The sequence below is a fragment of the Saimiri boliviensis genome, chromosome 12 (genome assembly GCF_048565385.1).
Source record: "Saimiri boliviensis isolate mSaiBol1 chromosome 12, mSaiBol1.pri, whole genome shotgun sequence".
In the NCBI taxonomy this organism is placed as follows: Eukaryota; Metazoa; Chordata; class Mammalia; order Primates; family Cebidae; genus Saimiri; species Saimiri boliviensis.
In genome coordinates, this window is record NC_133460.1 from 77,524,653 (window position 1) to 77,542,971 (window position 18,319).

Below are 18,319 nucleotides of genomic sequence, written 5' to 3' on the forward strand. Positions count from 1 at the left end.
GGTCTCCTTCCTAGCACATGCATTAAAATTTGTTTCCTGTCTCTGTGAGAAGGACTACATCTGTCCTGTTCACTGCTGGCACACAGTAGTTGCTCAACAAAAATGTGCGGTCAGGCTCACTGTCCACGCCTCTTCCTACTGTGGTCCCGCTGCGTTTGGAGAAATAGTTCCAAGTTATAAGCTTGAAAACCTGATAAGTCTCAATAGAAAAAGCTGGGAAGTCTTTCCATTTCCACGATTAATGGAGGACCTTAGCAGAAACGGCTCACCGCGAGGTGTGACGACCGCAGGAGGGCGTCAATCAAGAAAATGCCCCCTTGCCCCGGAGGCGAGTGGAGCGGCACAGCCACACGGGCCAGCGGTACGGACTGCTTCAATAGAAAACACGTGCAAAACCAGAGAGCCAGACTGCGCGCAGCTGTGACCCTCAAGAGCCGGCAGAAAAGACACGGAGCATCCCCCACTGGATCGAAGACTGCACAGCCCCTGCCCGGCTCTGTAGGACCCGGGCCTCCCCCTGCCTGTTGCTCGGACGCGCTTCTGCCAGCATCCTCGCGTAAGTGGCTTGAATCGGACCTCCAAACGAACCGGGTGGAGCGGCCAACAGTGCGCAGCACCTGAATTCCAGCCATCCAAACCCCACCGGGCCGCAGCTAAGGGACGCAGAGCAGCCCTAGGAACGCAGGGCGCTGTCCCGCTCTGAGCGCCCGAGGCGGCCGGGGTGACAGCCAGCGCAACTGCTAATCCAGGGAGCACGCCCACCGGGAGGACGTCTCAGGCCAGCGGCCTCTGCTCCGGCCGAGTCCCGCTACTCCCAGTCTGGAAACGACTGCTGCCACCCGGGGCCCGGGCCCGGACGGCGCTCCGAATTTCAGCAGAGGTGCCTCCGGGCCGCGGACAAGGCCGCTGGAGCCCGCACTCCAGGTGGCAGCCTTCGTCGCGTCTCCCCCGACGGACGCGACCCCGGGCTTCCCTCGAGGGCGTTCTCGGCCGGGGTGCCTGGAGCCCCCAGGGACGACGACCGCGGCGGGGCACCGGGGCGCCGGGTGCAGGGAGCCTGAGAGCTAGCGCTCCCAGGGGGCGGGGAGCTCGGCTGGCTGGGCGGGCCGGGGTGGGGGGCGGGCGGCAGCTCCCGGGGCCCCGCGCCATTGGCCGCAGGGCCCGGCGTCAGGAAGGGGCCAGGGAGCGCGGCCCCACCCCGCGGCCGGCGGAGCCTATCGCCGGGAGCGCGGAGCGCGGATAAATGTAGCGCCGCGGCGCGGGCCGGCAGCTCTGCGAGGGGCCGGAGCGCAGCGGAGCCATGCAGTACCCGCACCCCGGGCCCGCGGCGGGCGCCGTAGGGGTGCCGCTGTACGCGCCCACGCCGCTGCTGCAGCCCGCGCACCCGACGCCCTTCTACATCGAGGACATCTTGGGCCGCGGGCCCGCCGCGCCCACTCCCGCCCCCACGCTGCCGTCCCCCAACTCCTCCTTCACCAGCCTCGTGTCCCCCTACCGGACCCCGGTGTACGAGCCCACGCCGATCCACCCAGCCTTCTCGCACCACTCCGCCGCCGCGCTGGCCGCTGCCTACGGAACCGGCGGCTTCGGGGGCCCTCTGTACCCCTTCCCACGGACGGTGAACGACTACACGCACGCCCTGCTCCGCCACGACCCCCTGGGTAAGGCGGTCGGGCGAGGGTGGGGGCGAGGAGGCGCCACCGAGTAGGTGGCAGCGCCCGGGAGGCCGAGGGGGCGAAGAGGGCAGGCGGTAGACGGCTGTGGCAAAAGCGATGGAAAAGCGCCTGTCGGGCACGCGCGGGGACGGGCGGCGCGCGGCCGGGGCTGACCGCACCGTGACTCAGATTGGTTTTCCTGCACCTTGCAGGCGTCGGGGCGCGCGGGCCAGCGAGAGATCTCGCGGCGAGGGCAGCCGTGGACCGCGCGTGTCACTCTGGGTGGGGATCCCTTGGCGGGAGGGACGAGGAAAGGGGCGTCGAGGTGCCCCTGGCCGGCCCCGGTGGGGCAGGGATGGCTTCCGGGCCCGGGCCGCTACGGGGCTGGACCTGGTTCAACAGGCTTGTGCAGTGAAAGAGCCTGACCCTTTCCGTTCATACAGGAAATCTTGAGTTCTCGATAGGAGTAAATCTGGTTTCAGAAGCTGTTAAGTGTTTTCCTGGCTGCATGAAGCAGACCCTTCCCCCGGAGTAGTGCACGCTGCTGATTATTTTATCGACATCCTCAATACAGACAAATTCAGGAAACACTCGACTTCTGATAGCCGGGATCCGTTTTTCTGATATTGTTCATTTCCTCTGTGTGGGATGTGACTTTATGGCAGCTAAAATAACCAGTTGCTTCCTATTTTTTTTTCGAGGCTGTTTTGCACCAGTCTGAAGCCTGACGCAAGCAAAATCTCGAAAAAACAATGCTAGCTTTCAAAGCGTTGAGGTGCAGGCCTGCAGACTGATGGACGCACGGACCGACCGACACTACTTTGGAGTAGGAAGCCGCAGCCTCTGGGCGACAGTTAGGCAGGGAAGCAGGGACACAGGGCATGTATTCTAGAACTTCGGGGCATGTCCCCTCAGTGTGCGGCCTAAGAAATAAGCCGCTCGTGGTCCGCGCTGTGGTTGACCCTTGGCGCCTTCGAGGTCTGAAGCCCTAGGGTAAATAAGGAAACGGGGCGCCTCTAGAGTTTTAAGTGAACTCTGTTATTGGAGGCTTCACTAGGGACCCTGAAGACAAATAACGTCTTAATTAGCATTTTAATGTCACCATTTTTATGGCGCGGCCTCTAGCTCAGCCCTCCACCTTCCCTTCTCACGGTTACCGGGAAGGGGGATTGTATTTTAGTTCATCTTTTTATGTTTTTGAGTTGTTGTCCTGTCTGTCTAATTCCAGCCTCGAGAGTTTGATGATGCGGCCCTAGCCTGGCTCTGGTCGCCTGTCGGGACTGGAGCGGGACCCTCAGCCGGGCCAGGCCTGGGGGCAAACGTTTTCACTGTGCGCCCTGAGTTTCCTTGGGTTACTGCTGGGACCGCGCAGGAGGAAGCAAAGGGTTTTTCGAGCTAGACCAACAGGAAACACATTGACGGAAATGTTGCCATAGCCCATGGGGTGGCTTTAACTGGCCGCCCCCGCGGGCTGGGTGTGAAATCAGAGGAGACCGCGGCTCCCCCAGCCAGGATTGGAGGCTCCTCGCGCGGCCTGACGCGGGCGTCCCAGCCCGAGCGCTTCCCGCGCAGCCAGGCCTCGGCGGTGCAGCGGCCCAGCTCCACCCCCAACACGCACACACCCGGTTCACCATGGAAGATCCAAGGGGGCAAAAAGTGTATCAATCCGAGAGCCACTGGGCCAAGAGGGTCGTGGCATTGTAAGCCCAGTCAGTAGTGCGCATTCTTTTGGGGATTAAAGATGTGTCTGGATCTAGCTGTAGGTGTGACGGTTGTGTGTTGGTGAGTGTATGAGGGTGGGCCGTGTGCATCCGCAGTGTCGGTGTGTGACTTCGGGCATGTTTGTGTGTTGGTGGGAGCGTGTCGGGTCCACGTGCCGGTGGGTGTATGTGAACGTGTCTGGTTGGGTGGCCTCTGGCCTACCTTTGTCATCCCAGGGGGTCTGGCCAGGCCGCTCCAGGGCCGTGGGTGAGCGCTGCTCTTCTCGCCCGCAGGCAAACCTCTACTTTGGAGCCCCTTCTTGCAGAGGCCTCTGCATAAAAGGAAAGGCGGCCAGGTGAGGTTCTCCAACGACCAGACCATTGAGCTGGAGAAGAAGTTCGAGACGCAGAAATACCTCTCTCCGCCCGAGAGAAAGCGTCTGGCCAAGATGCTGCAGCTTAGCGAGAGACAGGTGAGCTCGCCGGGGGCCTGGGGCCGCCTCTGGTGGGGAGGAAAGGCTTTTGGGGTGGGGGTCGCCGGGCCACCGAGAGAGAGAGGCGACTAGCGACCCTGCCCTCTGGCAAATCCCAACGCGGGCTCGTGGCGAGTTTTCTTTCTCTCTTTCCTGTAGGTCAAAACCTGGTTTCAGAATCGACGCGCTAAATGGAGGAGACTAAAACAGGTATGGACATGGTTCTGTTTCTATGGAAATAAATATTTTTATCACGTTATCTCTGCGAGGCTGTTATGGGTTGTATGCAAAAGTCATTTGAGGGACTATTTAACCTCTTCACCTTGATTAAAAAGACAAATAGTCCTGCTGAAATTCAGGATGAGTTGCTCAGGTGGCAGTAATGCTAAAAGCACCTAATGGGGTTCCTATATCAATTATGCTTGGGTTTTCGCACACTGGCTAGTAAAACTCCCAGCTAATTGTTTTATAAATCCCATATGTTGTTTATCTAATTAACGCAGGAAAGATAAAGTAATTGACAGTAAATGACTTAAGCAGTTATCTTTGGGAGAAAATTGTTTCTTTTATTTACACAACCATAATAAAACCAGGCAGAACTCAAGGGTAAATATAAAGAAACAAGCACCTTTAAGTCTTGTTTGCACTGTTTTTTAGAAGAATTAACTGTCAGGGAGTTTAAAAATTATTTTCCATCTAATGCCAGCTCTTAAAAGGAAATACAAAACTTGTAAGAAAATATTCAAGCCTGTTTGGAAAGTAGCTTAAACTTTCTACCAGTCTTTCTTCCAGTGACCTTGTTTCGCAATATGTGATAAAAAGTAAAGAGTGATTTAGTTTTTAAAAGAAGGTCTATTGACTTAAAGCTAAACATTCATTTTTGATGTCCTAATCTGGATGTATCCTCCAAAGTTATCTGACAATTGCTGAGTTGTTCACTTGTCGTTGTATATGCAGTTTATAATAAATAAAACATTTTGAGACAGCGGAGAAATTTAAAGCAAAGTGGATTTTAAAATGTATTGATCATTACTTTTTCATTCAAAAGAAAGTATCCCAAGGAATATTTTGAAACAAAATAAAATTCCCATAATTTCATTACTGTAATGTGATTTAAATATTTGCAGATTCACTCTCAATTTCTGACCTTGTGAATCTATTTGTTGAGACTAAGCTTGTAACTATATAACAAATAGATGTTGTAATATTTCTAGGTAGTATTTATAAGCATTTTAGGTAAGTGTAGGATTAAAAATTCACTAGCTTATATATTTAACAGTTCTTGGTCAAAGGCTTGACTCTAGTTTACCAGAGACCTTAAAAATAGTGGTTTCTATATATTATCAAGATATTTCCCGGAAATTTGTCCCAGATTTTAAGTAAATTGTAGCTAATTGTCTACAATCTCAGTTGGCAGCATTCTTCCAGATCCATGTTTTTTTCTTTGCCATGATTCTGTAACTTGTTATGTATTTATATACATGTAGATGTTTATAAATTTACTCCAGAAAATGAATTAAAAAAATCCAGTCTAATAATTTTGAAACTTTATTCTTAATTCACCACTTAGCATTCTTATTTTTTAAATACTTGGAAGACTATTAATTGGCAAAGTTTAAATATTTAAAGAATAAAATTAGGATTTATCTGTAGTGATCTGATTTTCTTTCCCCCTTAAACTTTTGAGAATATTGAAACCATGGGTTTGGGCTGGTGTTAAGTAACCAGAATTTGTGTTCAATTGGTATAATACATCCACATTTATATTCATGGCTGGTTCTCATCTTGTAAGCATGTAATTTTTGATATGACAGAAACTTTTCTTCCAAAGTGAGAAAAAAGCACAAGTATGTATCTCCTGAATAAGAAGATGATAAACTGAGAACACTCAGTAAACTAAAAATTAAAAGATAATACCGGATGAAGAGATGTTTTGATTTATGCCTCTCACCTATCCATATTTTATGATCCTTCCAATCTTCATTTTCATTTCCTTTATTCAGGAGAACCCTCAAAGCAATAAAAAAGAAGAAATGGAAAGTTTGGACAATTCCTGTGACCAGAGGCAAGATTTGCCCAGTGAACAGAATAAAGGTGCTTCTTTAGATAGCTCTCAGTGTTCGCCCTCCCCTGCCTCCCAGGAAGACCTTGAGTCAGAGATTTCAGAGGATTCGGATCAGGAAGTGGACATTGAGGGCGATAAAGGATATTTTAATGCTGGATGATGACCACTGGCATTGGCATGTTCAGGAAACTGGATTTAGGAATAATATTTTGCTACAGAAAATCTTCATAGAAGAACTGGAAGACTATATAAGAAAGGGAATCAATTTTCTGGTGTCCTGGAAACCTAAAATATTTGGTGCACTGCTCAGTTAACAGACCAACACAGAGACCTTAATTTTGACTTAACCAATAGTTTATGTGCTGAACTTAGGTTGTTTTGATAAAGTGACATAACAGTGATTCAATTCATCCCCCTTTTAAGAAAAAGTAAGTTGTTATTTCTATTTATGAAAAACTAATTTTGAACTTTCTGTTAAATTTTTAAGTTATAGCTTTAAAGCTTTTAATAGGGCCTTCTCGAATGACTTTTCTGTAATCTGTGTATCTCCCACTTAATAGGCAAAGGGGTACCCCAAATCCAGAGGGGCCTACATTTTAGGCAGCCTTGGAATATTTTAAAAGGAAAACATTCTTTTATATGACATTCTTTTACTGCTATCTTAAATCCAAAGCCATTTCAGAGCTCTTGTCTAAAAGATGTATGTTCGTTTTGTCAAAGATATAGTTGATAAGAATCTTAAATGCTTGTTTTGCACTATCACTTAATACCTGTTTGACCAAGGTGTTAAGGGGATAGTAGCTTCCAATTCAAGCAGAGAAACTGACCTGACTAAAATTAATTGCAGATGAACTAGAAATCACAGATTAATTAAATGTAAGTAGATTGTAGATACTGTTTTATATCAAACTATGTTTATAATGTGTATATAGAATTGTTCACTGTAAAAAAAAATTGCTAGAATGTGTTTTTTTAAGTAAGTAACTTGACTATATAATAAAGCCCAACGTGGGACGACTGACATCGTCCCAAGTTTCATTCATTGATTTAAAAAAAATCTTTACACCTTTTCTTAAAGGACCTCCTGAGTGCCTGGTGCGTTGCTGGGCTCTGGGGACAGGAAGTGATTGGGGCTGGATCTTGCTGGGGCTCTCGCTCTGAGTTCCAGGACCGAGGGTGGGTACCTGGAACGTGGGTTGGGGCCTCTCCTGGGGCGTTTTCCTTGGGGCTGGTTGTGTGTGAGGCTAGGGCACTGCTCCTGTCGGCGAATCCCGAGCTGGATAGGTTTGAACCACGGGCACGCCAGGCGATGAGAAGAGCGGTGGCCGAGGCCCGCTGCGCAGCGAAGCTCGAGGCCGTCCGGACCATCGATTCTCTGGCCCTCGCCGTCCTTGACCGGCTGAGTCAACACCGCGTCATCCCTCGGCGGCCGGGGCTCCGGAGCCCGCTCCGCGCTGCCGGGGGTGGGGAGGTCCGCGTGGGGGGATGGGAGGCCCTGGCGGAGAGGAGAGGGGAGGTGGTTTGCAATGAGAGCAGCTCTCGAACTCCGGGAACTTCAGAACCTTCTGGAGGGCTTGTGGAAACCCATGGCTAGCCCCGTTCTTAGGGATCTGATCTGTTGGGACTAGGCTGGGACCGGGAATTTGCATTTCCAACAAGCGCTGGGGTGACGCCAAAGCGGTGGGCCCGGACACCACCCCTGGGTGTGGAAGAAGCAGGTGGGACTGGCACCCCTCCCTCCCGCTCACCCTCCCACCTGCTTCCCTGGTAACTCTGGCCAGCCAGAGGCTGGGGCATAGTGCTGAGAGGAAGGAAAGTCAAGGGGGAAACAGAGGAATGCAGGGCTTATCCAGGCTAGTGGGAGTGAGGTTTGATGGCTGAGCAGAGGGCGCAGTGTGGAGGACGGGACACCATGTGATGGAGTGAGAATGGAGTGGTGAGGTGGGTGTGGAGGCCCAGGTTTCTAACTGTTCAGGGTATTGCTAGTCTGTGTCAGCTGCTTGTCTAGCTGAGCCATCAGGTCTCTGCTAGTCCAGGAAAACTATGACAGAGACTTGTTGGGGAGAGACACAGAAATCTCTTTCTAGCCTTGGCCTCCATGGAGGCCTCTAGTTGTAGAGTTGGGTGCCTCCTGGCTAAGGACCTGTGAAGGAATGACCCTACCCCTTGCCTGGCTCCTGGGGCTGTGGCCCTCCCCGGATCTAGACACTCAGATGAAGACAGTGAAAAAGTCATCGTTCCTAGGGACGTGTCACATCCTTCCTCCTTAGATTCTAAGAAGTTCCCTGGAATTGTTGGTGAATTAAGATTTCTGAGAAAACAGTACTAGTCCTTAAGCAGAGAGGTGTGGATAGACTTGGAAGTTTGAAGATTTCGGTTGGTGTTTTAGTTCTTGGCCTCAACTCATTTGTAGAACGAAGATGGTCTAGTTGAGCCACATGACCCCTTCCAGCTCCCAAATTCCCAACTCAGTTCATGCCATCATTATTGTTCTCCCTATCCCCATGTCTCCTCAACCTTGGCACCCAAAGTAGCCACCCAGTGGGAGAGTTTCCTTTCCCATCAGCTGTGGGCTCCAAGCTCCAGACCCTGCCTAACAGATTACATCAAGGTTTCAAAGGTCATAATCCATCTCATCTGAAAAAGGGACTGTCTGTATCAGACAGCTTGTGGACATAATATTGAATTAAAGTAATCCTGAGATCCATGTGTGTGTTTCACTTCTGGAGATAAACCCTGGTTAATGTTTATTCTTGAGAGTAACTGTATGATGACTGTTCAGCAAAGAAATACAGACTAATGTATTGATTGACACTAGAAAAGCCGAGGGGTAAAATCTGGTTTTAAAGTTGACAATTCCCTGAAACCAGGCTGCTTCCCAATTTCAAGCTTGTCCTAACTCTCTTCAAGTTGCTCCCATTCTGAATCTAAACATGTCCTTAATAATCAAGAGCATGTTAACTGGAGGACGTGCAGTATTCTCAGGACACAGGAAGGCATTCACTTTTCTGAAGTGCACCATTGCAGACTGCCAACCAAGATTTAGAAATTCCTCGTACGATCCAGGCATTTTTCATTTGTTTGTCTTTTGGCTATTTCATGTTGAAGCAGCATGTATGACCTTTACAGCACAACTCCTGTCTTGTTTTTAACTCTTTTTATCAGGAGATTCAACTTGAAAACGGTTATCATTTAGCAGAAAGACAAACAGAAAAGCACATTTTTGTAAGCAAAACGTTAATGATTGGAAGAATTGCCCTAATTTCACCATGACAGTGTGTGATTAATCCCCTGGGTCGTGTACTTATACTTTAAGTTATTCAGTTCATTGGTCTTTGATATTCAGAACCCTTTCTAACTTAATATGATATTGATTTTGTTGGATGATGTACTTTGACTCTTTAAACAACATCACTTTTAGAGATGACTAGCCTACTGTGTAGTATTTTATTTAGAGAACTATTGCATAACATTACTTTTTCTTACTTTTTATGGTTTTCTCAGGGTGAAAGCTGATAACACATCTTGTGGGAAAAGAGGAAACCATCTCTGATAGTGAAAGTACCTATTCTCTTTCAACTTTTCTGACAAGCTTGTGTGTGTGTGTGGTTTTCATTACTGTGAATATTCATCTTAGTTAATAGGGCAGGATAGGGATTTAAGAAAATTTATCTGGACTTGGGGAAAATACATTTTGCTGGGGACAGAAAACACTAAAATTCCCACTCCAGATATATTGCCCTGTGGAAGTTGATGAACTCACAATCTCCTGATTTTGAATTTTTTTCAAGATCTAATGATCAACGAACCTTTAAATCTGTGGTTGGAGTTATTTATGTGACTACTGACAATATGGGACAGAATGTGAAAACCAATCACCCAGGATGCTTCTAAATGATTGGGAGTTCAGGCCAGGCGCAGTGGCTCACACCTATAATCCCAGCACTTTGGGAGGCTGAGGCGGGCAGATCACCTGAGGTCAGGAGTTCGGGACCAGCCTGGCCAACACGGTGATATCCTGTCTCTACTAAAACTACAAAATTAGCGGGGTGTGGTGGCACGCGCCTGTAATTCCAGCTACTTGGGAGGCTGAGGCAGGAGAATCCCTTGAACCCAGGAGCAGAGGTTGCAGTGAGCCAAGATTATGCCATTGCATTCCAGCCTGAGCAACAAAGTAAGACTGTCTCAAAAAAAAAAAAAAAAAAAGACTAGGAGTTCAGTATTTTTTAGTCAAAATAATCAAATTGTACTGATATTTATTTATTTTTCAGTCCATAGAGGTTTTAGGAAGTCCCAGTCGGACTCTGTATATGTCTAATTTTTTCCCTTGACATGTATTTTTTTGTATTGTTGATAAGCCCAAATAAGAAGCACTTTGGAGACTCCTCCCGCTGACTCAAAGATCTGAGACCCCACGTCCACAGAAAGAAGAGCAGCTACCCCTTCACACGTGGCTGTAGGAAAACCAGAATCACACCGTCGTGGATGCAAGCATGGCTCGCAGCAGGGCAGATGGAACCCCTGCCCGTCTCTTGCTGGCTGGGGGCCCGGGGGACAAACTCATCCTCAGCCTCCGTCCCTCGGTTCCCAGAGCGGAGCAGGCGTCCGTCCCAGGCGCGCGGTGGGCCCGAGTGTCCGTCAGAAAAGCCAGACGGCCCCAGCGATTCCCTTCTTTTGAGACAGCTCTCGGGTTCGCAGCTGCAGGCGGGAAACCTGTTCGGTCGGATGTCCACAGATCTCTCCGGACAATGCCGGGGCTGCGGCGAGGGGGCCTTGGAGCCGGCAGAGGCGTTTCCTGTCTGTGGAGGAGCTTGACTTTGGAGCATCCGGCCGTCGCCGCGAGCCGCCGGACGCTTTCCTGCGTTGCTACTTAAAAAAAAAAAAAAAAAAAAAAAAAAAAAAAAAAAAAAAAAACCGAAAACAAGTCACTGCAAATATCCGGCGACTTTCCAGATGAAAGCCAATGAAGCCGCTTCCCACTTTGAAAACATTTGTTCAAAACGTATTTTCTAACCATTCCTTAGAATCCTTTTTATTTTGGAAGGGGATTTTGGTTCCCTTGAAAAACCTAAGTATTCAAAAATCTCGTTCTCTCTGATGTCAGCTTTTTAGATGAACAAGAACGGGAAAGAGCTGACGGCAGAGGGTCCCTCCGCTGCTGCTCGCAGACGCTTGCAGTAGGAGATGCTCATAACCTTGTTTATGTTTTTCTTTTCAGGATTTGTGCCCTTCCATCCTTCTTCTCCTCCCCACGTTCCCTTCCTCATCTTATTCATTCCCTTTCTCCTTTCCCCTCCTTGCCTTTCAGGATTCCTCATCTTCATTCAGTCTACTTCCCCATTTAGAATGGAAAATCACTAATCTCCATTCTTCAGATGTCACTAGTGGAGCCAAGATTTTCCTGAAATTTATAGAAATGTTCAGCTCTTAGCTGAGGTGAGAATCCTGTTTGAGGGGAATGTTGCTGGAGTCCTAATACGTTGCTCCCATCCAGCTGGGGATAAATTTTTAATTTATTTTATGATTAAGCAATAATAATAACATAGGCTGGGACAGGTGGCTCACACCTGTAATCCCACACTTTGGGAGGCCGAGGCAGGCAGATCGTTGGAGGTCAGGAGTTTGAGAACAGCGTGGCCAACATGGTGAAACCCCACCTCTGCTAAAACAAATACAAAAAGTAGCCGGATGCGGTGGCAGGTGCCTGTAATCCTAGCTAACCCGGAGGCTGAGGCAAAAGAATCACTTGAACCTGGGAGGCGGAGGTTGCAGTGAGCCACTGCACTCCAGCCTGGGCCACAGAGTGGGACTCCATCTCAAATAATAATAACAACAACAACAACAACAACAACAACATAAATAGAAGAGTAATAAACCCTGTGTCCTAGGGTCGAGGCACTCAGTAGCACTGGAGTGTAACGGAGCTGACAGACGCTGGAATAAGGGGTGGGCAGCACACGCTGTGGCAGAGCCCGCCGGGGACTCCCAACCAAAGAAAAGGAAAGGGAACGCTGTTCCACGGAGAAGGACGGTCCTGTCCACAGGCCTGGAGGTGAGAGAGGGCGGGGAGCATGCATGACTGGACTTAGAGATTTTGGATTTCAGAATTTTGAATCAGGGATTGCGGACCTAGGTTTGCTTTACCCACCACACAGGTATCTTTGTTTTTGCATTGGCACTTTCCTCCCTCTGGAACTCTCTTCAGCCTCATGGCTTGCTCCCTCCTCTCCTTCAGACATGGCCTTCCCTTTGCCAGCCTTTTTACGGTGGCAACCTCCTCTTCCTATCCCCAACCACAGTTTAATTTTTTTTCTATTTCACTTAATGCAATGGGATATAATATTTTTACTGCTTTATTTATTATTTGTCTCTTCTCATTGATATACGAACATCATGAGGGTAGGGATTTTTGTCTGTTTGGTTCACTGCTATGTATCTTCAGCCTGCCCGATGAGGCACTTGGTAAATATATGTTAAATTAATGAATTACTGAGCATGTACTATGTGCTGCCAAATATTATGTGAATCTTGCGCTTGCTTTATATCATTTAATCATCAACGAACCTATGATGTAGAGGCTGTTATCAACCCCATATTCCAGATAAGGAAACTGTCACCGAGAAGTTACGCCCAAAACCTCAATGACTATACCGGTCAATGTAATGAGAACTTCCTCACTGAATCGGTTGCACTCTTGAGAAGGTATCAAATCAAGTCTAATTCTAGCTGTAAGAAGAGAGTTGAGGTTTTTTTGCTTATCTTTTGCCTTGATTCAATCTAGCATCATATCTGGAAGGAATTATGATACAGAATAAGGTATAAGCAATTTCTGTTTATGTAACATATTATTCTATTACATTAGAAAACCAATAAGCTGAGTGAAGTATCATTTCCCCCTCAGTTTTATGGGGGAAATGAGCATTACAAAATATATTTTATATCTTTCAAAGTGTTAAAAAAAAAAAAGTTGCCTGGGTGTGGTGTCTCACACCTGTACTCCCAGCACTTTCAGAGGCTGAGGTGGTTAGATTGGGAGATCGAGACCATCCTGGCCAATATGGTGAAACTCTGGCTCTACTAAAAATACAAAAATTAGCTGGGTGTGGTGGTGTACTCCTGTAATCCCAGCTACTCTGAACGCTGAGGCAGGAGAATCGCTGGAACCCAGGAGGTGGAGGTTGCAGTGAGCTGAGATCACTGCACTCTAGCTTGGCAACAGAGCGAAATTCTGTCTCAAAAACAAACAAAGAATGTTTTCCTCTGGTTCATGTTATTTGGTGTCGCAATTACATAAACTATTTAGTATCGTTATGTTTATTCTTCATCTGGCCCATGGAGGCATGTTCCACAGGGACTCTGGCATCAACATGGCAGTGTGATGGCTTACGATTTGTGTCCCCGGCATCCAGCACTGTGTTTGACCTGCAGTAAGCTTTTAATAAATATTGTACTACAGAAGAAAAGTGAAAGCCATGTGCCCTCCCTCAAGGAGAGGAGAGCCATTTCCCTCCATCCCCAAGCCCTGCACCCTCATTATATTTCCCATTCCTTGGCTACCAGAAACACAGTTTGCCTGGATGGCTTTGGGAGCACAGCAAAAAGCATAGTGGGTAGGGGCTGCAAGTGCTACAGAGACACTTGACAGGTGCCAACTTGGGCCACGGGTAAGGGGAGGACATATTTAGGTCTATTTAAAGTTAAATAAGCACTAAAAGAAGATTTTCTCTGCCATCTTTTTACCAGCATAAATTTGAAGAGGAAGTGCTTCTGTGGTTTTATTGACCACTTTTCCCTTTCACACTTGGCAATTTCATTCAATTTCCAGTTCACGATTCTCAATTTCCATCAAGAGTTTTATTTAAAATCTACCCAGTTTACTGAAAACAAAAACAAAAAAACCCAACACTATTTGGAGTAGGCTGTGATCACTACTATTTTTATCAGCATCATCTATTTAGAAAATGGAAGCAGGAAACCCAAATATTTTAAAATGATTTCTGAAAGTATTTTATGAATTGAAAAGAAACAAGTGTAGAAGGAACAGAAAGTGTGTTTGCCTCACATGCTCTTTCAAATTTTTAACTTTCCTTAACTGCGTATGGAATTTGCATTACTATATAGACTTTCCATTAATTGTAGATTAGACCAGACTAATTCAACAAATGTTTAAAAAATGGACCCTGAGTGCAGGTTCAGACGTCTGGAGGAAACGACTTGATGGAACGGAGGTGGAAGGGAGTGAGAAGTTATGATGATGTATGGTGCTGTTGATTAGTTAATTGAAGGTAAAATTTTTAGCTTCACCAAGCAATTACCTGATCTCATTAAGGTCTTTAAAATCACCTAAGTACCATTTTGCCTGAGGCAGCTGCCCCTTATTTAGATGTTATTTTAGGCATTAAGAAAAACACAGTGCTGTTTCTTCGTAGAATAAAGGTTAAAAAAAAAAAGAAAAAGAAAAAGAAAAACACAGTGTTAATAGTGACCAGGGAATTTATGCATGTAATTTCTGGTGTATAGTGTTCTGAATCTTAGCCATTATTCAGTATTATCCATCCTGTATAAACATGAGGCACTAAAATATACCAGCATTTTGTATGATGTTTTACTTTTCAAATGTATTTGAAAGCATCATATTTGCAAGAGAGTTTTTTTTTTTTACAAATGAAATTTGTAAAGACATATGGATTGTCAATTTTTTCAAGAAACTACTTCTAAAAGTATAACATATATATTTTAAAAGCTCACAAATCATAGGTGTACAGCTTACAACATGACTATACTATGTAACTGGAATCTATATCTTGAAATAGAACATGACCAGATCCCAAGCAGCTCTCTTTATGCCCCCTCTAGCTCACTATCCCCAACCTCACTCCAAGGGACTGCACTAACCCAATTCCAAATGGCATAGATTCATTTGCCAATTTTTGAACTTTACAAAAGTAAAATCCCACAGTAGTTTCTTTCTTTCTTTTTTTTTTTTTACTCTCATTCCTTCAATTTTTAGGGTTTTTTTTTTTTTTTTTGGAGACAGAGTCTCACTTTGTCACCCAGGCTGGAGAGTGCAATGGCATAATCTTGGCTCATTGCAACCTCCACCTCCCAGGTTCAAGGGATTCTCCTGCTTGAGACTCCTGAGTAGCTGGAATTACAGGTGTCTGCCACCATGCCTGGCACATTTTTGTATTTTTAATAGAAATGGGGTTTCACCATGTTGGCCAGACTGGTCTTGAACTACTAACCTCAAGTGATCTGCCTGCCTGGGCCTCCCAAAATGTTGGGATTACAGGTATGAACCACTGTGCCCGGCTGCCCATTCCTTTAGTTTTTTTTGCTGGTAAAATTCATCCATGTTATGGTGTGATGTTGTTTGTTCATCTTCAGTGCTGCATAGTAGTCCATTGTATGAATTTTCATGTCAGTTGAAATAATACATCTAAATATAGAAACTGTACCATAAAATTTACATTTGAAAACAATGAAAAAAAAATAAGAAAATAATGACACTGCTCACATTTTATTGGACTCCAAGACTCCTAGGTGGAGAAAAGGAAAGACAGCAGAAAGACCAGGAGCATCAGGCTGTCAAGAAACAAATTACTGAAACCTTTCACATATCAGAAGGGCTGGGAATATCAGTAACCAAAATATCACTTATTTTTCTTACTCAGGGGGGTTAAGTGAAAAAAAAAAAAATCACCTTGATTGGGTGTGGTCACTCATGCCTATGATCCCAGCACTTTGGGAGGCTGAAGCAGTTGGATCACTTGAGGTCAGGCTTTCAAGACCAACTTGACCAACATGGTGACACCTGTCTCTACTAAAAGTATCAAAAAAAAAAAAAACCCTAAAAAATTAGCTGGGCGTGGTGACAAGTACCTGTAATCCCAGCTACTTGGGAGGCTAAAGCAGGAGAATTGCTTGAACCGAGGAGGCAGAGGTTGCAGTGAACTGAGATTACGCCAATGCACTCCAGCCTGGGTGACAGAGCAAGACTCCATCTCAAAAAAAAAAAAATTTTTTTCTAAAGACAACTTTATTTAATTCTGGACATAGGTCTCCCTGCAGTTATAATACTTTATTTCCTAATTTTAGGAATTTAGTTTGCATTCTATTTCACTTTCATTTTCCTGTTACTTTGACATCTATAATTATAAAGCTGCTATGGGATGGTGTGCTGGATTTTATGCTGATTTGCTGTTAAGTGGCGGTGTGTCTTTGGACATATCACTTACCTTTCTGTTTCCTCATCATAAAATGAGGCACTTGGACCAGGTCATCTTTTGTGTGTGTGTGTGAGACAGAGTCTCGCTTTGTTGCCAGGCTGGAGTGCAGTGGCTTGATCTTGGCTCTCTGCAACCTCTGCCTCCTGGGTTCAAGAGATTCTCCTGCCTCAGCCTCCCCAGTAGCTGGAACTACAGGTGCATGCAATCACGCCCAGCTAATTTTTGTATTTTTAGTAGAGACGGGTTTCACCATGTTGGCCAGGATGGTCTTAATCTCTTGACCTTGAGATCCAGTGGCCTCAGCCTCCCAAAGTGCTGGGAATACAGGCATGACCCACCATGCCCAGACTTTTTTTTTTTTTTTAATTCGAGTCAGAGTCTCACTCTGTCGCCCAGGCTGGAGGGTAGTGGTGCAATCTCTGCTCGCTGAAACCTCTGCCTCTCAGATTCAAGCTATTCTCATGCTTCAGCTTCCGGAGTAGCTGTGATTACAGGCAGGCACCACTCCTGGCTAACTTTTGTATTTTTTGGTAGAGATGAGGTTTCACCATGTTGACCAGGCTGGTCTTGAACTCCTGACCTCAGGTGATCCACCACCTCGGCCTCCCAAAATGCTGGGATTACAGGCGTGAGCCACCACGCCTGGCCTAGGTTATCTTTTATGCTGCGTTTAGCATTAAGATGCTATGCTTTTCTGTTCTATATCTTTCTAAACAACACATTCATCTCCTAAACTTCAGTGGCTATATGTTTCAGATGTTGAGGGGTGTGAAAAATCTTTTATTTCACTGGCCCTCTGGTGTTCACTTCCTAAGCAGGACTTTGTCTTATACTTAAGTTCAATTCTAAGGTTGAATCAAGGTTCAGTCTCCATCAAAGCTTATAAAAGCTCACCCTAGGGAAGAGTTCTTAGGAAAGCATTTCTAATATGCCCAGCTGTTCATATATTTTCAAACAAATAATAGAGTATTTAAGTATACTTGAATGTTGATTATACATTTCCTATCAAATTATTCAAGTATTCATTCAGAAAATATGGATAGAGCACCTACTATGTGGCAAGTGGTATGAGAAGCACTGGGAATATAAATTTGCATGAGGCACAGTAGGGTGACTATGAAGATCGGAGAAAATATCCTTTGAATTCAAGGATGAACCTATTTTTATCCTAAGCAGAATTATTATTTTGCTTGCTATATAATAATTCCATGCTGTTTAAGTTCTTGTATTTGTCTTACAAAAGCTGTTAGCCAAACAACCCAGAGCAAAATATTTAATAACGTATGGGCATTCCAAAGTCATAAATAAGAAACTAAGTGGACCTCCTTTTGGAGCATCTCCCCACAAATGCCCTCTTCTCTCCTCATTTCTATCCTGGAGTGAATGCCCACTTCACCCTCCAACACAGTTTGATTTAAATAACAATAAAATGTCTCCAACAGATGGCATTACCTGGCATCCCACACCCAGGACTGTCATCTCTCCCTCAACATTTGAGGCTGTGTATCCTCCCATCTCCCCTGGTTTCCTCCAGGTAACCCCACCTTGGGCAAGGTCTGTGGTCTTCCTTCTTCTGCTCCTCCAACACTGCCGGGATACCCCCAAGAGAATCAATTTTATTTGCCTTTTCTCCTCCTTCTCTTTCTTGGTTTCACTGGGGGCCAAATAATCATTTGAGATTCCAAATATCAGATTGGGTCAGTAAAATTATAATCTTTGAAGTAAAAATTAGGGAAAGTGCTCAGAAATGCCTTGGAATCTTCAGAGACTGATATGGCTTGGCTCTGTGTACCCACCAAATCTCATCTCGAATTAATCCCCACGTGTTGAGGGAGGGACCTGTAATATCTGTGGGGAGGGAGGGAGGTGATTGGATTATCGGGGTGTTTTCCTTCCTGCTGTTTTCCTGATAGTGAGTGAATTCTCATGAGATCTGATGGTTTTATAAATGATAGTTTTTCCTGCACCCTTCCTCACTTCTCTCTCACTGCCTTGTGAAGAAGGTGTCTGCTTTCCCTTCTGCCATGACTGTAAGTTTCCTGAGACCTCCCTGGCCATGTGGAACTATGAGTCAATTAAACCTCTTTCCTTTATAAATTACCCAGTCTTCGGTAGTATCTTTATAGCAGTGTGAAAAAGGACTAATACAGAGACCCTCTACCACCATCTAAGAGTAGAGTTTTTTTGTTTGTTTGTT

At 46.0% G+C, this 18,319-nt stretch overlaps 1 protein-coding gene across 1 annotated transcript; it reads left to right on the forward strand.

Annotated features, from left to right (window-relative positions):
* Positions 1-1,199: 1,199 nt before the first annotated feature.
* On the forward strand, positions 1,200-7,000 carry HHEX (hematopoietically expressed homeobox). Its single transcript, XM_003922390.4, has 4 exons — positions 1,200-1,661; positions 3,650-3,828; positions 3,988-4,038; positions 5,832-7,000. The coding sequence occupies exons 1-4, from the start codon at positions 1,301-1,303 to the stop codon at positions 6,051-6,053; spliced, it is 813 nt and encodes a 270-aa protein (XP_003922439.1). The 5' UTR covers positions 1,200-1,300; the 3' UTR covers positions 6,054-7,000.
* Positions 7,001-18,319: the final 11,319 nt, after the last annotated feature.